The following is a 23,632-nucleotide window of genomic DNA, read 5'->3' as shown; positions in this document are numbered from 1 at the left end:
GCCTCATTCCCCCTGAGATTCTTCACACTCTTGGTGTGTGTGTGTGTGTGTGTGTGTGTGTGTGTGTGTGTGTGTGTGTGTGTGTGTGTGTGTGTGTGTGTGTGTAACATACGAAGGTATGTATGCTCTTCAGAGAACCTTTCATGATATCTGGAGAACAGACTTAATGTTTCTACAGAATGCCTGATGGAAAGAGGTTCCAACGATGATGCCAATTGTTATGCCCTACGAGATTGACAGCACGCACCTGGATCTGTTAAGGAGACAGAGAGGTGACAACCAGGTACACCAGCCCAGGCATGGGAATAATGTATACTATAACAGGTGTGTGTGTGTGTGTATGTGTGCAGTTGTTGGCTGCTATCTCCATACGTGGGTGGGTTTCAGGAGATGGAACGGAGACATGCCAGGTCTCAGTATCTACCTCACATCCGTCGTGTGTGTGTGTGTGTGTGTGTCATTTTTCTCAGATGTGGCTGAGCAGATCTTCAGCAAACCTTCAGGAGGTCCATCAAAGTGAGTGCCAAGAAGTGTTTTAGGGCAAAATATATTTGTTTTTTGAAAAGTTGTATTTTTTTTTTTTTTTTTTTCTTTATCACTATCGTAGATGTAGGGACCCTATTGCTTAGTGGGTGTCGGGAAATATTTTAGGCCCCCACAAAAAAAATAGGCCGGGAAACGCTGGGAAGCCCTGCTAGTATTCCACAAGAGGGCGCATAATGACCTTGCATCGATATATTACCGGAGGGAGGCATCCTCGTGCATGACATTTGGAGTCACTTTCTATACCGGAAATATATTTCTCTCAACTAAGGTTGGGGTAAATGATACAGTATTCAGTACAACAGAATAAACTCTGCATTACAGTTGAAACGGTGGCTCAAAAAACAGATTTCGGAAATACATGTAAATAATACAAACCATCGGTGTACTCTCGTTCATTGCATTCAAATCGGCCGGTGCGAATCATTTACATAAAGATGCTGTTGAATTGCTGGATATTCAAATTGGTGAGAGTCGATTGTAGCTCTCTGTACTGTGCTATCATGTGAAGACAAGTTGTAACAGACAGGCTGCCGCTGGATCTATGTCAACCGGAGAGATTATAAAATTGGACAATTCCTTCAAAAACAACTCTCAACCCTGAACAAAAAAGCGTCATCGTCAGAATTATGAAGAGGACAGATCACCTGGCTAATCAATTATTCTTACCAACCACTAACTGGAGTCTCTTCCTTGGATTAGCTTGACATCACCTTGTTTTACGGTATGACTTTTCTTGCGGAGAATACATGAAAACTGGCATCTTAATGCAGGCCACCGCAGGTGGCACCTGAGAATCCTCCACACGGCTAATTATCATTCGTTGGCACCAAGAAGTCAACCACGACACACGAGGCATTCATTGGCAGGAAATGCTGCTGTTTAATCAACCGTGCCGGATCTCTGTCGGCTCATTTTGTACTCCATCACAGCTGTTCATCCCTCAACTGCATCATGTGCCACAAGTGCCTCCATCCAACCACATCCTATCTTGTCTGTTTCATCAAGTGTACATTGTCCAGCTTTACTCATCCGTCCCTCTTTTCTGCAGCTTGTGGAACAAAACTTCTGCCTCAGGTCTAGCCTCACGTCTGGTCCCTCAAAATGGCAGCTCAGCCTCCCCTTGTCCAACACTGATCACACCTGTCTAATATTGTCCATCCCATGTCTATTTATTCTCACCTCTCTAATGTTGTTTTGTTCAACCTGAATTTCGTTGTTCTTGCTCTTCTATGATTACTAACCGACTGACTGACTCACAGCACATGCACCTTGTCCTCAGTTATTCACAAAAGCTCCTTCAGCAATGCAAAGAGGGCAGAGTTTATTAAATTGTACATTTCATTCATGGAAGTTTCACAAGGAAACAAAATGTGTAAAGATATATTTTAAAATGTAGTTGTATTAATTTGTGCATGTGACGGCTTGAAGCTGGAAGGTGTGAAAACATTTTGCTACCTCGGAAACATGCTGAATGGAGAAGGTGGATCAGACTCGGCAACGGTTGCTGGAGTGGGATGTGCATGGAAGAAGTTTCGGGAACTGAGTGGCGTGCTGACGAGGAGGGGAGTGTCGTTGAAGCTGAAGGGAAAGGTGTGTGCTGCATGCATGTGTGAGAAGTGTTATGATTTATGGGAGCGAGACATGGGTAATGAACGTAGAGCAGCAACGAAGGTTGGAAAGGGTGGAAATGCGAATGGTTCGGTGTATGTGCGGAGTATCGTTGAGAGAGAGGAAGACAAATGATGAATTGCGAAAGATGATGGGAATAGAGCCTGTGATTGATGCTGTGAAGAGAAACAGTTTGAGATGGTTTGGTCATGTGTTGAGGAAGGATGAAAGTGACTGGTTGAGAAGAGTGATGGAAATGAATGTAGAAGGAAGTAGAGGACGGGGAAGACCGAGAAAGACTTGGCTAAAGATGGTGGAAGAAGAAATGCGGGCAAGGGGTTAACAAGGGGAGATGCACAAAATAGGGCAAATGGAGAAGATTGTCATGGGGACCGCAAAACTAACCCCCGCTCTAGCAGGGAAAATGGCCTTAAAATGCCTGTTGTGTGTGTGTGTGTGTGTGTGTGTGTATGTGTGTGATTCATAAATTGCATGAAAATGAAAAAGGTGCCGTTGCTTGTGGACACGGCGGCATACGTATCAAAATTGGTCATAACTGAACCGATGATGAAAACGTGGATCAAACGATTAAAATTTATTTATATACAAATACCATTAGTACAATAAGTGAGGCATTCATGAACCGAGTGAAATAGTACGGTACGAGTTTATGTGAGCAAACATACCACGCCTGTAATCAGCAGCAGGTGATGCAGCCAGGCTTGAATGATTGAAGAACTGTTCTTTTCTGTGTTGTTCTTGCTTCAAATTCTTGAAGTAAATAAAAAATACAGAATTAATTGTAGTAATCAAAGAGTGCATATTTGTAGGTAAAACAAAGCAGCCCAGGTAAATTTAATGGACACAATACAATTTACGTTACCAGGTAAGCTTTTGCTGCCGTTTCTCTTACTCATTCCTTTGCTGTAAACAGCTGCAAATAATTATATAATTTATTGAATCATGTGCCCTTCCCCCCTCCCCCCTTGGCGTCAGGAAGGGCATCCGGCCATAAAAAAAAACATTGCCTCAAATAGGGAACCATGATTGTCATGGGGCCCGCAAGGCTAACCCCCGCTCTAGCGGGGAAAATGGCCTTAAAACGATCATTCATTCATTCATTGAATCATTAAGCCACATTAACGCTGCGTATGCTTACAAAGTTACAGACTGAACACAGGAGTGCATATTCATAAACACATGAAAACGATATGGATAGAATGGTGGTCGTAGCGAGGTCTGAACCAAAGAAAACAGTTGGTTTACCTGTGCTGAATCGGTAGCACTTCCTGGGTGACATTCTCACATTAAAATAAATCTTCAGGAGAGGGTTTAAAGGTAATCCCCAAGCTGGTGCGGAGGATGTGGTTGAGAATGCCTCCAGAAGAGACCACGAAACAAACCGTGCTTCCATTTGAGAGTGTACCTCCAAAAAGGTACATACCTATTGTGCTAAATGTGAATATCGCAATTGAGCTTGCGATTCGAATTTTCATTATCTCCACCACCAAATGTAGACATAGGTAATGTTTTCACCCCTGTTTGTCTGTCTGTTCAGTGTAAACGGTCTCTTCCAGCTTTTACACAGGTCTCTTTGGCCTTGTACACAGCAGTTACACAGATCTATTCCAATCCGTCCGGTAATTAAACACGATCAAATAAGATAATATTGTTATGTCTGGTGGTAAAGCAATATCTAGAGCCAGATAGATCTGTGTAGGTAGGTATTTGACTGTCACGATAGGGAATCTACCTTGTAATAAGTTCTGTGTGTTTATGCGGTTTGTCGGTTAAGATGTATACCTGTGGACATACCAGGATGTTCGAGTGTTAGATAGAGTATGGATTTAAAGGTAAAGCCCCTGTGTATCAAACCTGGTCATCAAACCTTTGTCCCTTATGGCAATGCACACCTGTAGACACTTAGTTCAGCCCTTTAGTGCACGCATTAATTAAATTCCCTCCCCTGACAAGACTTTGGAAGGGGGCAGGCGGGAGGCCAGTTCAGGGCACCGCCGCATGGGCCGTGGCCAGCTACACCTCCGCTAGGCCTCGGGTAGCACATGCTATGACCACGCTACACGCTACGTGCTATGACCACGCTCCAGGCCTGTGGAGGGCACCGATTGGGTGGCACGCCGAGGCTGACGTCACCACAGCAAGGTTATAAGAGGGCGCGCTGAACTCCATGCACACTGCACAGTCCCGGTCCTGGCCCGAGTTGAGTCCTAGCCCGAGTGGAGTTCGCTTGCTTCTGGCACGTTCCTTCCTTTGTCTTGCTTGGACGTCCTTTTGCTTGGCTGGTAGCGTGCAGTCTCACTTGCGTTCTCTCCGTTCCTGTCTCGTTGTGCCTCGTGTTGGAGATCGACTTTGTGTGGAGCCGCGGGCCTGTGTTGGACGCGCGGTGCTTTTGGTGCTTTGGAGTTTGGAGCAGGGCCTGGGGGCGCGCGAACACGAACGGAGCTTGGAGCCACGTGGTGGACGATACTGAAAGACGACAAGACAGGTAAGACCGCACACCACTTACACACCATAACGAACGTTTCTATTTTCGTAATTCATTCCCTCGTCTGTATCTGGTGTTGGGCTAGCGGCTAGGGTGCCAGCTTAGGATCCTAGGATCCTGGGTTCGAATCCCGGTCGATCGCTGAATTAACACCAGGGGGGTTGACTCAGCCTGTCATCCTTCCGAGGTCGGCTAATTGAGTACCAGTTCACTGGTAATTCCCTGCTTGTCGAAAAAGGCGACAAAAAGGGTTGGCGGCAGGAAGGGCATCCGGCCGTAAAACATTGCTTCAAAAAGGGGACCAAAAAACAACAACAACCACGGTCCCCGAAAAAGGCCAACCCCCGCTTTGCGGGGGGAAATGGCCTCTAGAGGTGGGGTTTTTTTTTTTTTTTTTTTTTTTTCCCCCCTCGTCTGTATCTGAAGACTGGTGTGTGTGGGATCCCAATTTTGGCTTTTTATTTGATTACCGTCGCGTTCATGGTTTCGGGTTCCGTCAAATAAATCTTTATTTTTGTACATTTGAAATTGTGTTTGTCGAGTTCGGTTCATTAATTCTCCGCAGGATCGAAGCCGCGGTCGGCGCGCTCCAGGTAAGTGCTTTTGCCGCAGCCTTCCATTTCCCTTCTTCCTCCCGCGTTTTATAGTCGAATCCGTATTCGGTCACCGCCTCCAAGTAAAACCGTTTTTGGTCCATCCGCAAGCCCTGGTATTAACCGAAGGGTCCGCGCGACAATATTAACATTTGTACACAACATAGCATTCAACATAATTCACATCACCAGTGCGGCAAAATCAATGTTACAAGCAATGCACAGTCGGAATCACAGGTGCATGGGAGGGAGAAGGATATCTTAAAAAGTTGTGGCTGGATTTGGATGAAACTTCATGGACAGGTTTGGGTCTGTGAGGACTAATTGCTTAGATGTTGGTGCGAATCCAGGTACGCAATTTTTTTTTCATTTTCTAAGTGATTCTTCACCATTGATAGATCGGGCCATAAACTATATATGTACATATATGTCTATATACAGTATATGTCTATATACAGTATATGTCTATATACAGTATATGTCTATATACAGTATATGTCTATATACAGTATATGTCTATATACAGTATATGTCTATATACAGTATATGTCTATATACAGTATATGTCTATATACAGTATATGTCTATATACAGTATATGTCTATATACAGTATATGTCTATATACAGTATATGTCTATATACAGTATATGTCTATATACAGTATATGTCTATATACAGTATATGTCCATATATAGTATATGTATATATAGTATATGTATATATATAGTATATGTATATGTATATCTATATTATAATAGCCGTAGATGATTCTGTCTGTCTGTCTGTCTATCTGTTGGGTGTCTGTCCGGGGTGTGGCTTACTCGGTTTGCAGAGTAGCTCCACCCATAGCTCCACCCATTCTGGGAGTGGCTATAAACAAATATCCACCATTTTATTAACTCGCATAGCTTTGAGTCCTGTTTTGTAGGCCCGTGGTGTCTTGCTCTCCCCCAGTTTTATTTCAAATCAAATTCGATAAATCATTTCATTTTTCACAGTCGCTAACATAGTTTTAGACTCGGTTGAAAAAAAACGGGAAGAAAATCCGATGAAAGTTGCCGTTTATAGAACGAAATGAATTCTCAAAGGCCTGTAACTTCAAGGCCATTGAGTCTCTCTCACGCCTTTATCTCCAATCTAACTCACCATATGATTTCCTTTTTATCGATGGTTTTACTTTTAGACTCGGTGTCAGCAATAATTGAGAACAATCCACACACGCGGGAAAATGCAGAGATATATTTTTTTAAATCGCGTCATGGTGTATCATACACCGCCCAACATGACACCGCCGGCAATGTGTCGATATATATTAAAAATTCGCTTTTGCTTTTCCGTTATGATATATTACTATTTCGTTTGATGATAGTCGTCACAAAAACGTCAACAATGATGCCGACATATATTTCTTCGTTTTTATTTCATTCAACATATTAGCCGGAAGTAAAATATGTTTCAGGAAATTACCGAGAGATATTTCTTCGTTTTTTTTATTAGTTATGTGCGCATACACTTTAAATAGGTTTATTTGAAATCTTTAATTTTCCACAAACATTCCACACACGCGGGAAAATGCAGAGATATATTTTTTAAAATCGCGTCATGGTGTATCATACACCGCCCAACATGACACCGACGGCAATGTGTCGATATCTATTTTAAATTCGATATATCATTTCATTTTTCACAGTCGCTAACATAGTTTTAGACTCGGTTGAAAAAAAACGAGAAGAAAATCCGATGAAAGTTGCCGTTTATAGAACGAAATGAATTCTCAAATGCCTGTAACTTCAAGGCCATTGAGTTTCTCTCACGCCTTTATCTCCAATCTAACTCACCATATGATTTCATTTTTATCGATGGTTTTAGAGTCGGTGTCAGCAATAATTGAGAACATTCCACACACGCGGGAAAATGCAGATATATTTTTTAAAATCGCGTCATGGTGTATCATACACCGCCTAACATGACACCGACGGCAACGTGTCGATACATATTAAAAATTCGATATATCATTTCATTTTTCACAGTCGCTAACATAGTTTTCGACTCGGTTGAAAAAAAACGGGAAGGAAATCCAATGAAAGTTGCCGTTTATAGAACGAAATGAATTCTCAAACGCCTGTAACTTCAACTTCAAGGCCATTGAGTCTCTCTCACGCCTTTATCTCCAATCTAACTCACCATATGATTTCATTTTTATCGATGGTTTTGGACTCGGTGTCAGCAATAATTGAGAACATTCCACACACGCGGGAAAATGCAGAGATATATTTTTTAAAATCGCGTCATGGTGTATCATACACCGCCCAACATGACACCGACGGCAACGTGTCGATATATATTAAAAATTCGCTTTTGCTTTTCCGTTAAGATATATTACTTTTTCGTTTGATGACAGTCGTCACAAAAACGTCAACAATGATGCCGACATATATTTCTTCGTTTTTATTTAATTCAACATTATTAGCCGGAAGTAAAATATGTTTCAGGAAATTACCGAGAGATATTTCTTCGTTTTTTAAAATTAGTTATGTGCGAATACACTTTAAATAGGTTTATTTGAAATCTTTAATTTTCCACAATATAATTTACTTGCCATTTATCATTTGATGATTACGAGACAAATTCCTCTTGAGGATCGTGACAATTCATGCGCTGCGTGGAAACTTCTATTTCCAAAATGAATGAGACGATCGATGAAGAACGCAGACTTGAACAGGATGCAGCAAGAAAACGAATGAGACGGGCGAACGAGTCCATCGACGAACGTCAATGCAAACTTGCGGGGTCACCCGTGGGAATCCCACGGGCATGGATGTGTGTGACATTTCGACATATTGAGTTAGATGCTGCACATTCATTTTTACAAAATGGTTACTGGCAAGTCATCAGATCCAGAAATGGTGTAAAAACCACCGTTTAGAGGCCATTTTTCCCCGCAAAGCGGGGGTTGGCCTTTTCGGGGACCGTGGTAGTTGTTGTTTTTTTGTCCCCTTTTTGAAGCAATGTTTTACGGCCGGATGCCCTTCCTGACGCCAACCCTTTTTGCCGCCTTCAACGACAAACAGGGAATTACCAGTGAACTGGTACTCAATTAGCCGACCTCGGAAGGATGACAGGCTGAGTCAACCCCCCTGGCATTAATTCGGCGATCGACCGAGATTCGAACCCAGGATCCTAAGCCGGCACCCTAGCCGCTAGCCCAACACCAGAAATGGTGTCATGAACACAATTTATTTACGCACAAGCACAAAAGCAAGACGGGCCGATTTCCGATTCCGACGGGCCGACGGGCGAGACGGGCCGATTTCCGATTCCGACGGGCCGATTTGGAGCAAGAAAAAGAACGAGACGGGAGAAAAAGGAGAGAAACGAGACGGGGAAAGCCGATTGGAGAGGCGAGTGAGGCGCGATTGGAGAGGAGTGTGAGGCGCGATTGGAGAGGAGTGTGAGGCACGATTGGAGAGGAGTGTGAGGCGTGATTGGAGAGGAGTGTGAGGCACGATTGGAGAGGAGTGATTGGAGGGGAGTGTGAGGCACGATTGGAGAGGAGTGTGAGGCACGATTGGAGAGGAGTGTGAGGCGCGATTGGAGAGGAGTGTGAGGCGCGATTGGAGAGGAGTGTGAGGCGCGATTGGAGAGGCGTGTGAAGGATTGCAGAGGAGAGGAGTGTGAGGGATTGGAGAGGTGAGGGATTGGAAAGGAGAGGGATGTGAGGGTTTGGAGAGGAGAGGAGTGCTAGGTGGAGAGAGGAGAGTGTCAGGTGGAGACAGGAGAGTGTCAGGTGGAGACAGGAGAGTGTCAGGTGGAGAGGAGTGAGGGGTCACATATTATGTGAAATAACTAAATTCACACCATTTCTGGATCTGATGACTTGCCAGTAACCATTTTGTAAAAATGAATGTGCAGCATATAACTCAATATGTCGAAATGTCACACACATCCATGCCCGTGGGATTCCCACGGGTGACCCCGCTAGTATATATATATATATACTGTATATATATATATATATATATGTATATATATATATGTATATATATATATACTGTATATATTGTTGCGGATATGAGGATTGTATTTTTTTTATTGTGTAATATTGCTTGAATATGGCCCCTCCTGCCTCCAGAGTTGTGTAAAGGTAAAAAGGGCGTCCCGGTAGTCAATTCCATAAAGCATCCATTGAAGGACACTTTTATACCATTGTTCAGTAGTTTATATCCTTATTATGTGTTTTAGGGTAAGGCCTCGTCTTCCATTAGAATGACACTCCATTGCACCAAGTGAAAGAGATAGATTCCCTTCATCCTTCATTCCCATTCCCAAAACCTCCATTTCCCCTTTCGTCAATTGCCATTCGCATTGCCAACCAACAATTGCCGCCATTGACCACGAGGCAGGGTTGGGGAAGAAAGGCGGGTCCCCACCTCGTCATAGAGGGGAGGAGTGAGTCAGCCCCGCTCAACCAACCACGAACAAGGGGTTGGACTTGGAGAGGGTGTGGAGAGAAACATCAAGGAGGTTCGCGAAGGTTGAGGGGCAGGGCCTATATAACCCGCCACGGGACATTCTCCAAGAGCTACGAGATGAGATGAGAGATGAGCTTTTACGAGATGAGATGAGAGATGAGCTTTTACGAGATGAGCTATGACAAGAGCTGAGTGTGTGGTTTTTGGTCAGAGCTGGGTTGGTAGTCAGTGGTGGTCAGTGGTTGCGTAGAGTGGAGGGATTGCGTTGAGTTGTCGGTGGTGAGGAAGAGTTGGACTAAGCAAGAGAGAAAGAGTCCTGGAGTTAGTGAGAGAGGGAGAGAGAACCCGTCACGCCAGACCCCCCCACCAGCAGCGTTGGCTTGGCTCCACCAAGCAGCTCCGACCCGTTACCCCGCGCACACGACAGGATCGGTGGCATCGCCGGCCGACGAGGTCCAGCCCGACGTCCCGTGCAGGATGAAACTCCAGCCAGCTCCGTGCCTTCCTCCAGCCACCCACCTCCTGTCATTCCTGCCTGCAATTTCCATCCTTTTGGTGTACGTGAGTTTGTTCTGTTTGTTCTGTCCTGGGTAGTCAATTAAGTCTGTATAAGCTAGTAATTTTCACTGTGTCACCTGCTTTTTCATGTCCCTGTACATAACCGTGACTGCTCCTTTTTGCTTGTGTGTGTAATAATAAATCCCGTTACTCTTCTGTACGTCTTCTTCTTCCTCTTTACATTCGGTCGTTTTAGAGTTTTCCACATTGAATAGCTGTGGCGCGATCGGGCCAACGTTTGGGTGAATCGGGGAAACTGTTAGGTCGCGGGGCCTCCGCTCGGCAAACATAACATCCTTAACCGCGAACCGTAACAATAGGTGTCAGGAGTGGGATTCGGGGCCCGAACTAAATTTTTAAAACATTTAGAAAAAATTTGGTCAAAATTTGGAGCGGCCGAAATTTGTTTTGTTAAAGAAAAACCCGAATTTTGAAATCGCGCCATGGCTGGTCAAGGCGACGGGATGTCGGTGGGAGAGATAGACGGGGTAGAGTCGACCCAGGACCTCGGGGAAATGTATGTGGAGGAAAGAGAGGAGGAGAACATTGGCAATGTGGTTGAGGGGGTATCAGGCGCACAAAATGGCGCCCTCGCGCACATGGTTATTGTGGCGCCAAATTTAGCCGCGCCCGTGACCGTAGCAGCACCGGTGAATTTGGACCTATTTATGATACAAATAAGGGCGCTCATGGTCCAGACAAGTGAAGACCTGAGGAATGACTTGGGGAACCAGATGGATGCTCCGGGTGAGCGATTGGAGGGCCAAATGGGACAAATGGGGAACCGGATGGATGCTCAGGGTGAGCGATTGGAGGGCCAAATGGGGGCAATGAGGGACGAAGCGAGGGGTACCGGTGAGGGATTAGACAAGAAATTTGAGGGATTAGACAAGAAATTTGAGGGATTAGACAAGAGATTGGAGGGGTTAGACAATGGGATAGAAGGGGTGAAACATGGGTTAACGGGGGTGGAAAATAGAATGGCTGCCCAGGAGAATCAGATAGAGGGGGTGAAAAATGGGTTAATGGGGTTAAAAAATAGGATGGAAGGCAAATTGCGGGAAATAAGGGAGCAATCCGCCCGAGAAATTAAACAAATGGGAGAGCAGATAGAGGAGGTAAAAATCGGGGTAGAAACCAAACTGGATGCTCAGAGGGATGAATTGGGACAGATGAGGGTGGCATCTACAAAAGAGAGGGAGGAGATACAACGAGGTGTAAGTGAGGAGGTCTCGGGGGTACGCGAGGAGGTAAAGCGAGGTGAAAAGCGTATAGAGAAAGAGGTGAGAAATGGAACGGCTAGGTTACAGGGGGGAATAGAGGACCTGACGGAGGAGGTGGAACAGCTGACGGTGGGACAGACGGAGTTAGTGGAGCAGGTTCAAAGGAACACTGCGGTACTAGGAGGGTTAAAAGTGACACAAAACGACATAAAAAATGACTTGATAGCGACACAGAGGGAATGTCAGATGGTACGTGAGGGACTGACAATGAGGTTGGACGAGGTGACAGAGGTAATGGAGACAAAGGACCGGCAGGTGAGGATGCACATAGAGACGGTCACGGTAGCCTTAGAGGACGAGATAGAGGAGACGCACCGGGAAATAAAAGAGGTGAAGCAAAAATTAGAGGAAGTGGAAGACGAGGTGAGTGAAATTAAGAAGAGACGGACAGAAACTAAGAGAGAAATACAGGAGGAGGTGATGGAATATGTTCAAGGTCGGTGCTCAAATCGTGATGTGGTGCTCACTAACCAAATAAAGAGTTTGCAGGTGGCGAAGGAGGTGCAGAGACGAGGTGCCAAGGTGAGTGGCGATATACGTGGAAATGTATATGATGTGAGGAAAGCTTCAGTCGGCTTGGGGGTTGATTTGGATCCGGGTGTTCGTGAGAGGCCGTTGGTGAAGTGTGCGACAGGTACGGTGTGCGAAGGAGGAGGTGTGCGAGAATGTCCGACTCTGGGGTGTGTGAGGAAAAAGTGCGCGCCAAGGAGTGAGTGTGCTGTCGAGAGTGAGTTGGTCGAAGCGCGTGTGCGAGGGGGCACATGGAAGCGCGGTGTGGTGAGTGTTGCAGAGGATGTAACGAGAGAGTGTACACCTGTGGTGAGTGTTACGGAGGAAGTAACGGGAGAGTGTGCGCAAGAGGATGCGTGAGAAAGGTGTGTAATGGCCAGGTGCATGGGGAAAGAGTGCGCTGTCAAGAGTAAGGGAGAATGCACGCCTGTGGTGAGTGTTACAGAGGATGTAACGGGAGAGTGTATGCAAGAGGGTGCGCGAGAAAGGTGTGTAACAGACAGGTGCATGAGGAAAGAGTGCGCTGTCGAGAGTAAGGGTGAGTGCGTTGTCAAGAGTGGTGGTGAAAGTAGTGAGAGTGACACGGAGCGTGAGCTGGTTGTGAGAGGATGTACACCTGGAATGGAAGGATGCACACCTGGAAGGGTAGAGCGTGTGTGGGAATGCACACTGGAATTGGTCGTGAGGCACGTGGTTGGGTGTGCGAGTGAGAGCACACCTGTGATTGTCACAGAGGAGGTGACCGAGGAGGGGGCACGAAGGTGTGTTAGTGAGGTGTGCAAACGACGAGTGTGTGCCAAGGTGTTCGGTGGTCAGGTGTGTGACCAAGTCTGTGAGCGGAATGAGTGTACCTGGGTGTGTAAGAGAAGGTGCAATGACGAGGAGCATGGGAACAGCTGGATGTATGAGCAAGGAACGGGCTGCGGGGTGTAAGCATGCAGGTGAGGCATCGACAGTAACCGGGTTCGCGGTTAGAACGACATTTAGCCGAATCGGGCCCTCGGTGCGTGCCGGGTTTCGCGTGCCGCGAGGACCAGCGGGGATCCGAACCACGGCGGGTTCGAAAGGACCGCCGTACGCGATCCACGCTGGGCCTCGCTTTGAATGGCCGCGTCTGTGCTCCACTAGGCGGAGCGGGCAGCCCGATAGGAAGGGTCGTCATGGCGACCCCCTTTTGTTGAGGCGTTCCGGCAGGTCGAGATCGGGCCATGGGACGGCTCCGTGCCGAGGTGGTGCGTGGGATCTCGGCCCAGGTAAACCTCCTTCCCTTCACCGAGTATCGGACGCATCCAGCCGCCGGCACCAAACCACCCGCATTCATTGCTCGGCTTTACGAAGCCGGGCTGTAGACGTGAATTGGCGCACCGAGAGGATCTAGTAAGTAGACGGATGATGAGGTTAGTGTTTTGGACCCAAAATTAGAAAAAGGCAAAATTTGATGATTGGCAAAGGATTGGCAGTAATGATTGGCAGATGATGGGTAGTGATTGGCAAATTTTTGATTGGTTGGAATTTGGTAAGCAAAATTGATAGTGGGATGTCCCCAATGTGGTGGGATGGCAACTCTGTCATCCCTCCCCACGGGGGCAAAGGAGCACTAGATTTATGGGGTTTGGCAGTGTAAGCTCGCCGAGGGAGGGTTTGGATAATGTGTAGGGATCTAGAAGATGACCTTAGGTAACGGTAAGATTAGGTAGTGAGAATGATACCTGTAGTGGGGACGTATGTAGATTAGTGTGGATGATAATGACGTGGGAGCGCAATCGTTTAAAGGGGCGACTGGGAAGCGCAAGTTTCAGAGGGGACTAGTTAGATGAGATGATGCCGTGTGAGTGATGGAGGTGTATAGAAGTGTATTGTGAAAAGTGTGTGAATAACAGGTGTGATTGCACAGGTGTGCAACTGAACAGGTGTATGGACAGAGTTTGAGTGAGTGATGGTGATGTGTATGGTGCTGACCAAATGGTCCAGGAAGGAAGGAGGGTGCAGAAAGCACCAGGAGTGATTGCACAGGTGTGCAACTGCAGGTGAATGGAGATTGGTTGTGTGGAATACATGGAGTGTGGAATACATGGAGTGTGGAATATATGGAGTATTGGAATGGATGGTCGTGGAGTGAGTAGGATGGAAACTGTGGAGTGGAGTGGATGGTGGAGAGGTGTGAATGGGGGAAGAGTGGACCCCCATCACGAATACCCGGGGAGGGTAGTGTAAGTGTTAGGTAGAGGGTATAGGTAAATTGTGGTTGGATATTGGCATCTGTGGTGCGGGTGAAAGAATGGTGTTTGGATGGGTGCATTAGTGTTGTGGAAATGGCTGGGCGTGTAGCCTGTTAGTGTGTGTAGTTGGTTTGAGCACTCCACCACTGTGAGGATGTCGGCCAGGTGAGGCCGCAGGTGGGCTCTGGGAGCCGGTAGTTGTGGATGGGGCCCGAGGATCCGGAGGACGGACCCGGGTAGCCCAGTGCCAGAGGGCACCGAGTGGGGTGACAGAGCCAGGAGGGGCCTTCCCCAGTTAGTTAGGTTAAGGTGAGGAGCTAGGTAAGCTCGGGTGGCAACTGCAGTGGTGGAGGTGTGCAGGTGGGTAGACCTGCTGGGAGAGCTACACGTCTCAGCCCAGAAATTGTGCAAGGGCACCGGGAGATGAATCGGGGGAGTGAGACCCCAAATTGAGAAGCACCACAGTTTGGTCAATGGGAATTGGTTTTTTAGAACCCATAGTGTAAGTTGGCCAATGGATTGGCAGGGAAATACCCTGGGTAGTGTAAAGTGTGTTAATGTCATTTAGAAAGTAGTTAGGATGAAAATCTCCTTGCACCATCTGCATCCACTCACCTGAGGTGACAGGTACTCCACACCATGCCAGGTGGTTTTTGTTATTTTTATGATGCAAATGTTTGGAATGTGAGACGCATCATGACGTGGGTGAGACATTGTGCTATGTTGTTCCATCTCTTCCTCCTTATGAGGATTGATGACGAATTGGGTGATGGCAAATTTTGGATAGAGGGATTGTGGAGACGAATTTGGTATAGGGGAAATATGGGGAAGACATGACAGTAGCGACGAATTTGTAAATGTGTAGATTTTTGTACATATGGGGTAAGGGCAAGGGTAGTGTAGGTGACAGGGGGGGGGGGTGACGTACGGTAGGGACGAGCTTTCTCACTTCGCTCTCCGTACGCATTTCGCCTTGCATTGCCTTATTGATGTGTACCCTTGTGACCTTACCCCTCGCTCATCTGTCTTCCCCCCTTTGTCTCCCACATGAGGACCTGAGCGCCACTGGGCGCCGAGGGGAGCGTGTGTGAGTCCGGCATTGTGCGCCCGGAACTCCCAGAACCAGCTGTCTGCATCGATGCACCACATTATGGACCACATGTCTGTGGCCGAGCACCACTTATGGACCCCATGGGTTGGGGCATGGCCCCTCTGCTGGAACCGGCCATGAGGGCCCGAAATCTTGCTGGCGGACCTTGATCACAGGGCACCAATGCCCCACAGGTGAACCACACTAGTCGGCCCTGGGGGCCAAAAATAAATAAACATGGACACGTTGGGTGCATTTTATTGTAATACAAATAGGCCGCCAGCAAAGGAAGATGACAACATCAGGAAGAAATAATAATAGCCAGCAGAGGGAGCCGAAGAGCAAGAGACCACCTGCAGGGTTAGGGGTTGTCGATTTATTTTTATTGATGAACTGTGGTGACTGCACCGATTGGTGTTTGAGGGTGTGTTGGTGCGTTTTGGGTGCTTTCATGGTGCATTGATGCAGAGCAGACTGTCTCCCCCCCCCCCCCCAGAAAGAACAATCACAGGTCCTGGGTTGCGTTTTGTAAATAAAGTAGCGTCACTGTAAATAATGCTCCCCACCGTCAGTGTGTAGTTTGAAAACCATTCCGCAATTCGGTTAACTGTGGGCGTGAGTCTGTTAGGTAGGGTGCAATGGAGCAGCGGGACATATTGATCTATGTTTTAAAACTGTCGCACTCAGGGTCAGGTTAAAAGTAGAGGGAACTACACCTACGTGTCACACTAAATTAAAGTTATAGGCCCGGGACGTGCCTAAGAGGAGGAGGGTGCAGTGTTGCGGATATGCGGATTGTATTTTTTTTATTGTGTAATATTGCTTCAATATGGCCCCTCCTGCCTCCAGAGTTGTGTAAAGGTAAAAAGGGCGTCCCGGTAGTTAATTCCATAAAGCATCCATTGAAGGACACTATAATACCCTTGTTCAGTAGTTTATATCCTTATTATGTGTTTTAGGGTAAGGCCTTGTCTTCCATTAGAATGACACTCCATTGCACCAAGTGAAAGAGATAGATTCCCTTCATCCTTCATTCCCAAAACCTCCATTTCCCCTTTCGTCAATTGCCATTCGCTTTGCCAACCAACAATTGCCGCCATTGACCACGAGGCAGGGTTGGGGAAGAAAGGCGGGTCCCCACCTTGTCATAGAGGGGAGGAGTGAGTCAGCCCCGCTCAACCAACCACGAACAAGGGGTTGGACTTGGAGAGGGTGTGGAGAGAAACATCAAGGAGGTTCGCGAAGGTTGAGGGGCGGGGCCTATATAACCCGCCGCGGGACGTTCCCCAAGAGCTACGAGATGAGATGAGAGATGAGCTTTTACGAGATGATGAGAGATGAGCTTTTACGAGATGAGCTATGACAAGAGCTGAGTGTGTGGTTTTTGGTCAGAGCTGGGTTGGTCATCAGTGGTGGTCAGTGGTTGCGTAGAGTGGAGGGGTTGCGTTGAGTTGTCGGTGGTGAGGAAGAGTTGGACTAAGCAAGAGAGAAAGAGTCCTGGAGTTAGTGAGAGAGGGAGAGAGAACCCGTCACGGCAGACCCCCCCACCAGCAGCGTTGGCTTGGCTCCACCAAGCAGCTCCGACCCGTTACCCCGCGCACACGACAGGATCGGTGGCATCGGCGGCCGTCGAGGTCCAGCCCGACGTCCCGTGCGGGATGAAACTCCAGCCAGCTCCGTGCCTTCCTCCAGCCACCCACCTCCTGTCATTCCTGCCTGCAATTTCCATCCTTTTGGTGTACGTGAGTTTGTTCTGTTTGTTCTGTCCTGGGTAGTCAATTAAGTCTGTATAAGCTAGTAATTTTGACTGTGTCACCTGCTTTTTCATGTCCCTGTACATAACCGTGACTGCTCCTTTTTGCTTGTGTGTGTAATAATAAATCCCATTACTCTTCTGTACGTCTTCTTCTTCCTCTTTACATTCGGTCGTTTTAGAGTTTCCCACATTGAATAGCTGTGGCGTGATCGGGCCAACGTTTGGGTGAATCGGGGAAACTGTTAGGTCGCGGGGCCTCCGCTCGGCAAACATAACATCCTTAACCGCGAACCGTAACAATATATATATATATATATATATATATATATATATATATATATATATATATATATATATATATATATATATATATATATATATATATACAGTGGAACCTTGACTTACGAGTGCACCAACTTACGAGTTTTCCGAGATACGAGCCGTCGCTCGGGTGGTTTATTGCTTTGAGATGCGAGCCGAGATCCGAGTTACGAGCTTACGCCACCCGCCACCAGGTGGGTTCCGGTCACGTGGTTATCTTGCCGTGCAAGTACAGTATCTCTGCCGTATATCGCTGCTGTTGTGTTTTCGCATGTTGGTTATTTTGGAGCTTACGCCAGCCGCCACCAGGTGGGTTCCGGTCACGTGGTTATCTTTCCGTGCAAGTACAGTATCTCTGCCGTATATCGCTGCTGTTGTGTTTTCGCATTTTGGTTATTTTGGAAAATTTCTTAGTTTTAACAATGGGTCCTAAGAAATTGAGTGCCAAGGGCAGTGCTGAGAAGAAGAAGAGGATGATGTGCTTGGCTATAAAACACGCAATCGTCGAACAACATGAGCGAGGTGTGCGTGTTGTCGACTTGGCGAGGCAGATGTGAAGGCAGCTGAAGATTTTATTATAACTTTTGCCGAACTGATAGAAGCCGAACGATACATCCCCCAGCAAATCTTCAACTGTGACGAGACAGGGCTCTTCTGGAAAAAGATGCCGAGGAGGACGTATATAACGGCAGAGGAGAAGAGCATGCCAGGCCACAACTTGTTCAGAGTGCCGGCGATAGCTCGCCTTCTCTTTGTGGAAGACACGGTGAGATCCTTAACATCCAACAACTAATGGGACGCAAACGGGGCGCCCAGTTTAGCGGTACACACATTGATGAATCACCCTGCCTGTGAAACACCGACATGACAGGTTATAGCTGGGTCGGGATTCAAACCCAGGCTGGACAGTTTAGAGTCAAGTGTGCGTACCTCCAGTCCAAGCCATCCTGCCAACTTGTATGCTGCATACAGGTGAAATATAAAGCGCGAGATATTTTTATATATACTGCATATTTAAAAAAAAATTGGTGTGGTTTTTGGCGGGCTGGAACGGATTAATAGCATTTCAATGCATTTTAATGGGGAAATTTGATTTGAGAAACGAGCAAATTGAGTTACGAGCTCGGTCACAGAACGAATTAAACTCGTAAGTCAAGGTTCCACTGTATATATATATATATACAGTGGAACCTTGACTTACGAGTTTAATCCGTTCCGTGACCGAGCTCGTAACTCAAATTGCTCGTATCTCAAATCAAATTTCCCCATTGAAATGCATTGAAATGCTATTAATCCGTTCCAGCCCGCCAAAAACCACACCAATTTTTTTTTAAATATGCAGTATATATAAAAATATCTCGCGCTTTATATTTCACCTGTATGCAGCATACAAGTTGGCAGGATGGCCTAGACTGGAGGTACGCACACTTGACTCTAAAGTCTAAACTGTCCAGCCTGGGTTTGAATCCCGACCCAGCTATAACCTGTCATGGGTGAATCACAGGCAGGGTGATTCATCAATGTGTGTACCGCTAAACTGGGCGCCCCGTTTGCGTCCCATTAGTTGTTGGATGTTAAGGATCTCACCGTGTTTTCCACAAAGAGAAGGCGAGCTATCGCCGGCACTCTGAACAAGTTGACGGCAGAGATACTGTACTTGCACGGCATGATAACCACGTGTCGCACGATCTCTTGTCATGGTCCACAAGATTATCACAGAGAGGTGCAGCTTCCAGCGTTTCGAGATCTGATCCAGGCCTATCCAACGAGACCGGTCCCAGCGTTCTAGGCCCGGTGGTTGTCTCAGACGGACCCGACAACGGCAGTGTTCGTTTTAACTCGATTCGATTCGAGCGCCGACGTGCCGGCGAACAAAACCGGTCATATCTTTTGAACGCGTGGCTCGATTTTTACAAAATAAACTTTTTCTTGAAGGTCTGAACCGTGCGCTCAAAACGATACCGAGTTTGACCCTGAGAGAGCCGTTTTGCGCCGGCAAAGGCGCCTTGTGTGACGTGAGGACCACGTCGTGCTGCATAGATTATCATAAATTATCATATCATTATCGGCGGCGTTATATATCATTAGCGCTATACGACAGAGATACTGTACGTGCACGTCAAGATAACCACGTGACCGGAGCCCACCTGGCGGCGGAAACTCAAAATAACCGAAATGCGTAAACTAAAATGCAGCGCTATACGATAGAGATACTGTACGTACACGGCAAGATAACCACGTGACCAGAACCCACCTGGCGGCAAAACTCAAAATAACCGAAATGCGTAAACTAAAATGCAGCGCTATACGATAGAGATACTGTACGTACACGGCAAGATAACCACGTGACCAGAACCCACCTGGCGGCAAAACTCAAAATAACCGAAATGCGAAAACTAAAACGCAGCGCTATACGACAAAGATACTGTACTTGAACGGCAAGATAACCACGTGACCGGGTGGCGAAAGCTCGTAACTCGGATCTCGGCTCGCATCTCAAAGCAATAAACTGCCAGAGTGACGGCTCGTATCTCGAAAAACTCGTAAGTTGGGGCACTCGTAAGTCGAGGTTCCACTGTATATATATATATATATATATATATATATATATATATATATATATATATATATATATATATATATATATATATATATATATATATATATATATATATACTGTTACAGTTTTTAGAACTTTCACATCAAATTTAGTATTCAAATTCCTTATAAATAACCCCCGTGTACATTTCCCCCTTAATTGGCTGTTAATTGAAATGAGCACCTTAGCTAGTCCATGTACAAGCACATAGCCAATCATAGAACCTCTCGATAGATATATCATTATTTTGTGTTTCAGTTTAAGGCTGTGTCTTGTTGACCTTGACTAGTTGACCTTGCGCTGCACCAAATGAAATAAGATAGATCCCCCCCTTTTCAATTGCCCAAAGCCTCCATTACCAACTGCATTCGCCTACATTACCAACTGCATTCGCCTACATCTCCAACTGCATTCACCCTCCATTGCCCATGTGCTCCAACTCGGAGAAGAAGGGCGTTGCCCGCCCATCGTCATCAAGGGGTGGAGCCAGAAACCCCTTACGACCAACCAAGAATGAGGGGGTATGGCTCAAGAGGGCAGGATTATAAAACCCGTTGCATCAGCCCCCAAGAGAGATGCGTAAGGGGCCAGACGAGAGAGGGAGGACGAATTGCAAGTTCTGTTGAGGTCGAGTGGAGCGAGCAGGGGCGAGCGGCAGAAAGAGGGCCACGGGGATTGCCCGGCCGAGAATTACATATGCAACATACCAACTTTCCCCTGCTTTATAATTGTCCGGTCGCGTCCAACGACACGCGGAGCTGTTTGCCGGGTTTTCGCCTCGACCCCAAAGCGTGGATCGGAGCGCGCGCTTGGAGCCGGACCTCGACGCCTACCATCTGCCTGGACCCTTCTCTGCCTTCCCATACCATCCCTGCCATTCCATCCTTTTGTGTACGTGAGTTTGTTCTGTTCGTGTTGTCTGGGTATAAGTTAAGCTTGTGTAAGTAAGAATTGCTCTGTGTCCTTCGGCTCCTTCCATTTACCTGTAAATTACATTTCTTTTCTTCTCTTTGGGTTTTGTGTAAATAATAATAATATATCCTGTTATTTCTTACCTTTGGTTTCCTCTTCCTCGTCCGATCGCTTTAGTGATTTCCCAATTGAGTTCCTGTGGTGCGATTTCGGCCAAACGCTTTGCAATCGGGTTTAGTCCCTTGATAAACGGCTCGCGCCACAGTTCGCTTCGCTCGGCGCAATCAATCAATTACGCTGCGGCACGAGCGCGAGCATTTCCTCGCTGACGGCCGGTGGTAATACTTAGGTATTAAGACCAATTGGGCTTACGACCCTACGTACCATCGGCCATCAGTGACGTCATACTTCCAGGACTGGGGGAATCGGCCAGTGTAAAAGACAAAGGGATTGACCCCCCTTGGTAAGGGGAGCGCCGACCCCAGATCCGTAACAATTGGTGCCAGGAGTGGGATTTGAAGCCCGAACCAAATTTTTTATATATCTGGAAAAATTTGGTCGAAATTACGAGCGGCCGAAATTTTTATTTTAACATCCAAATTAAAATCGTGCCATGGATGATCAAGGCGACAGGATGCCAGTAAGGGAGCTAGAAGAAGAGGGTTTAGAGTCAACCCAGGACCCCAGGGAGGAGGTGGGAGTAATGGAGGAGGAGCGCAATACGCATTCGGTAGCGGGGATTTCAGGCGCACAAGATGGCGCCTCGCACATGGTGGCCGCGGTAGCCGAGCCCGTTGTACCAGCGGGCTTTGACATGCAGCAGTTCATGGCACGGTTCAGTGAATATATGGCGGAGTCGAAGTGCGACAATGAAAAAAGAAGTAGGGAAATGAAAGAAATAAGGGACGAGGTAAGGGGGAGTAGGTGTGAATTGACCGAAAGAATGGGAAGCCAAATTGAAGGATTGGAAAGCAGAATGAGGGACGAAGCGAGGGGTTCCAGTGCCCAAATTGGGAAGTTGGACAGTAAATTTGGGGGATTAGAAAACCAAATCGGGGGATTGAGAGACGGGTTAAGTAATATGGAAAATTAAATTGGGGAATTGAGGAATGATATGGGAAGCCAAATCGGGGGACTAGAAGCCAAATTTGAGGGGTTCGACAATAAATTTGAGGGGTTAGACAACAGTTTGGAAGGGCTGGAAGGTAAATTGGGGGGACAACTGGAGGACGTGGGTAATCAAATTGGGGAAATGAAGGATGGGTTAACGGAGTTGGAAAATAGAATGGCCACCCAGGAGAACCAAATGGAAGGGGTGAAGAATGGGTTAGGGGGGTTAGAAAACACCATGGAAGGCAAATTGAGGGAAATAGGGGAGCAATCCGCCCGGGAAATTAAACAGATGGGGAACCAGATAGAGGTAAAAATCGGGTTGGAAACCAAATTGGATGCCCAGAGGAACGATTTGGAACAGATGAGGGCGGCATCTACCAAAGAGATGGGAGAAATGGGGGAGGAGATAAGGCGTGGAGTGGGCGAAGAGGTCGCGGGGGTACGCGAGGTGGTAAAGCGGGGTGAGGAGCGCATGGAGAAAGAGGTGAGGAATAGTACGGCTAGGTTACAGGGGGGAATAGAAGACCTGACGCGGGGAGTAGAACAGCTGAAGGTGGGACAAAAGGAATTGGGGGAGCAGGTGGAAAAGAATACGGCGGTAATAGGAGGGTTGAAAGCGACCCAGAAGGAAATAAAAAAAAGAACTTATAGCGATGAAGAAGGAACGTCAGATGGTACACGAGGGGTTGACAAAGAGGTTGGACGAGGTGACAGAGGCAATGGAGACAAAAGAACGGGAAGTAAGGACGCACATAGAAACGACCAAGGTGGCCTTCGAGGAAGAAATTGAGGGGGCGCACCGGGAAATAAAAGAGGTGAAACAAAAACTAGAGGAAGTGGAAGAGGGGGTGAGTGAAATTAAGAAGACGGAGGGAAACTAAGAGGGAGATAAAGGAGGAAGTGATGGAATTGGTGCAAGGTCTGTGCTCAAATCGTGATGATGTGCTTACTGACCAAATAAAGAGTTTGCAGGTGGCGGAGGATGAGCGAAGACGAGGTGCCGAGGTGAGTGGCGATATAATCGGAAATGTATATGGTGTGAGGGGAGATTCAGTGGGCTTGGGTGTTGGTTTAGACCCGGGCGTTCGTGAGAGGCCGCTGGTGAGGTGTGCGACAGGTGCAGAGTGTGTGGAAAGAGGAGGTGTGCAAGGATGTCCGACTATGGGGAGTGCGGAAGGTATTTGTGAGCCAGGGTGTGCGGCGGTGATCGGGTGTGTGCAAGAATGCACCCCCATGAGTGGTACGGAGTATGTACCGGGAGAGGGTGCACAAGAAGGTGCGGAACGGAGGTGTGTGTGAAGAAAGAGTGTGCGCCGAGGAGTGAGTGTGCTGTCGAGAGAGAGTGAACGCACGCCAGAGTGTGGTGGTGAGAGCGACACGGAGTACAAGTTGGTTGTGGCAGGTGAGAAAGAATGCACACCTGGAATGGTTGAGCGTGTGCGGGAATGTACACCTGAGTTGGTGGTGGCGCGGCTGCGAGAGGGCACATTGAAGCGCGTGATCGGGTGTGCAGAAGAGTGCACACCCATGGTGGTCACAGAGGAT

At 47.2% G+C, this 23,632-nt stretch overlaps 1 protein-coding gene across 1 annotated transcript in view; it reads right to left on the bottom strand.

Annotated features, from left to right (window-relative positions):
• LOC137436894 (syntaxin-5) overlaps nucleotides 1-23,632 on the bottom strand; it is a 57,929-nt gene that overhangs the window by 14,579 nt on the left and 19,718 nt on the right. The window contains exon 8 of the mRNA XM_068131104.2: nucleotides 2,841-2,925. Within this exon, the coding sequence (XP_067987205.2) occupies nucleotides 2,841-2,925 (85 nt within the window). The remainder of the gene's footprint in view (nucleotides 1-2,840; nucleotides 2,926-23,632) is intronic.

The sequence above is a fragment of the Myxine glutinosa genome, chromosome 11, assembly GCF_964187855.1.
Source record: "Myxine glutinosa chromosome 11, kmMyxGlut1.1, whole genome shotgun sequence".
NCBI classification, from domain to species: Eukaryota; Metazoa; Chordata; class Myxini; order Myxiniformes; family Myxinidae; genus Myxine; species Myxine glutinosa.
This window is presented reverse-complemented; position numbering and strand designations above follow the sequence as displayed.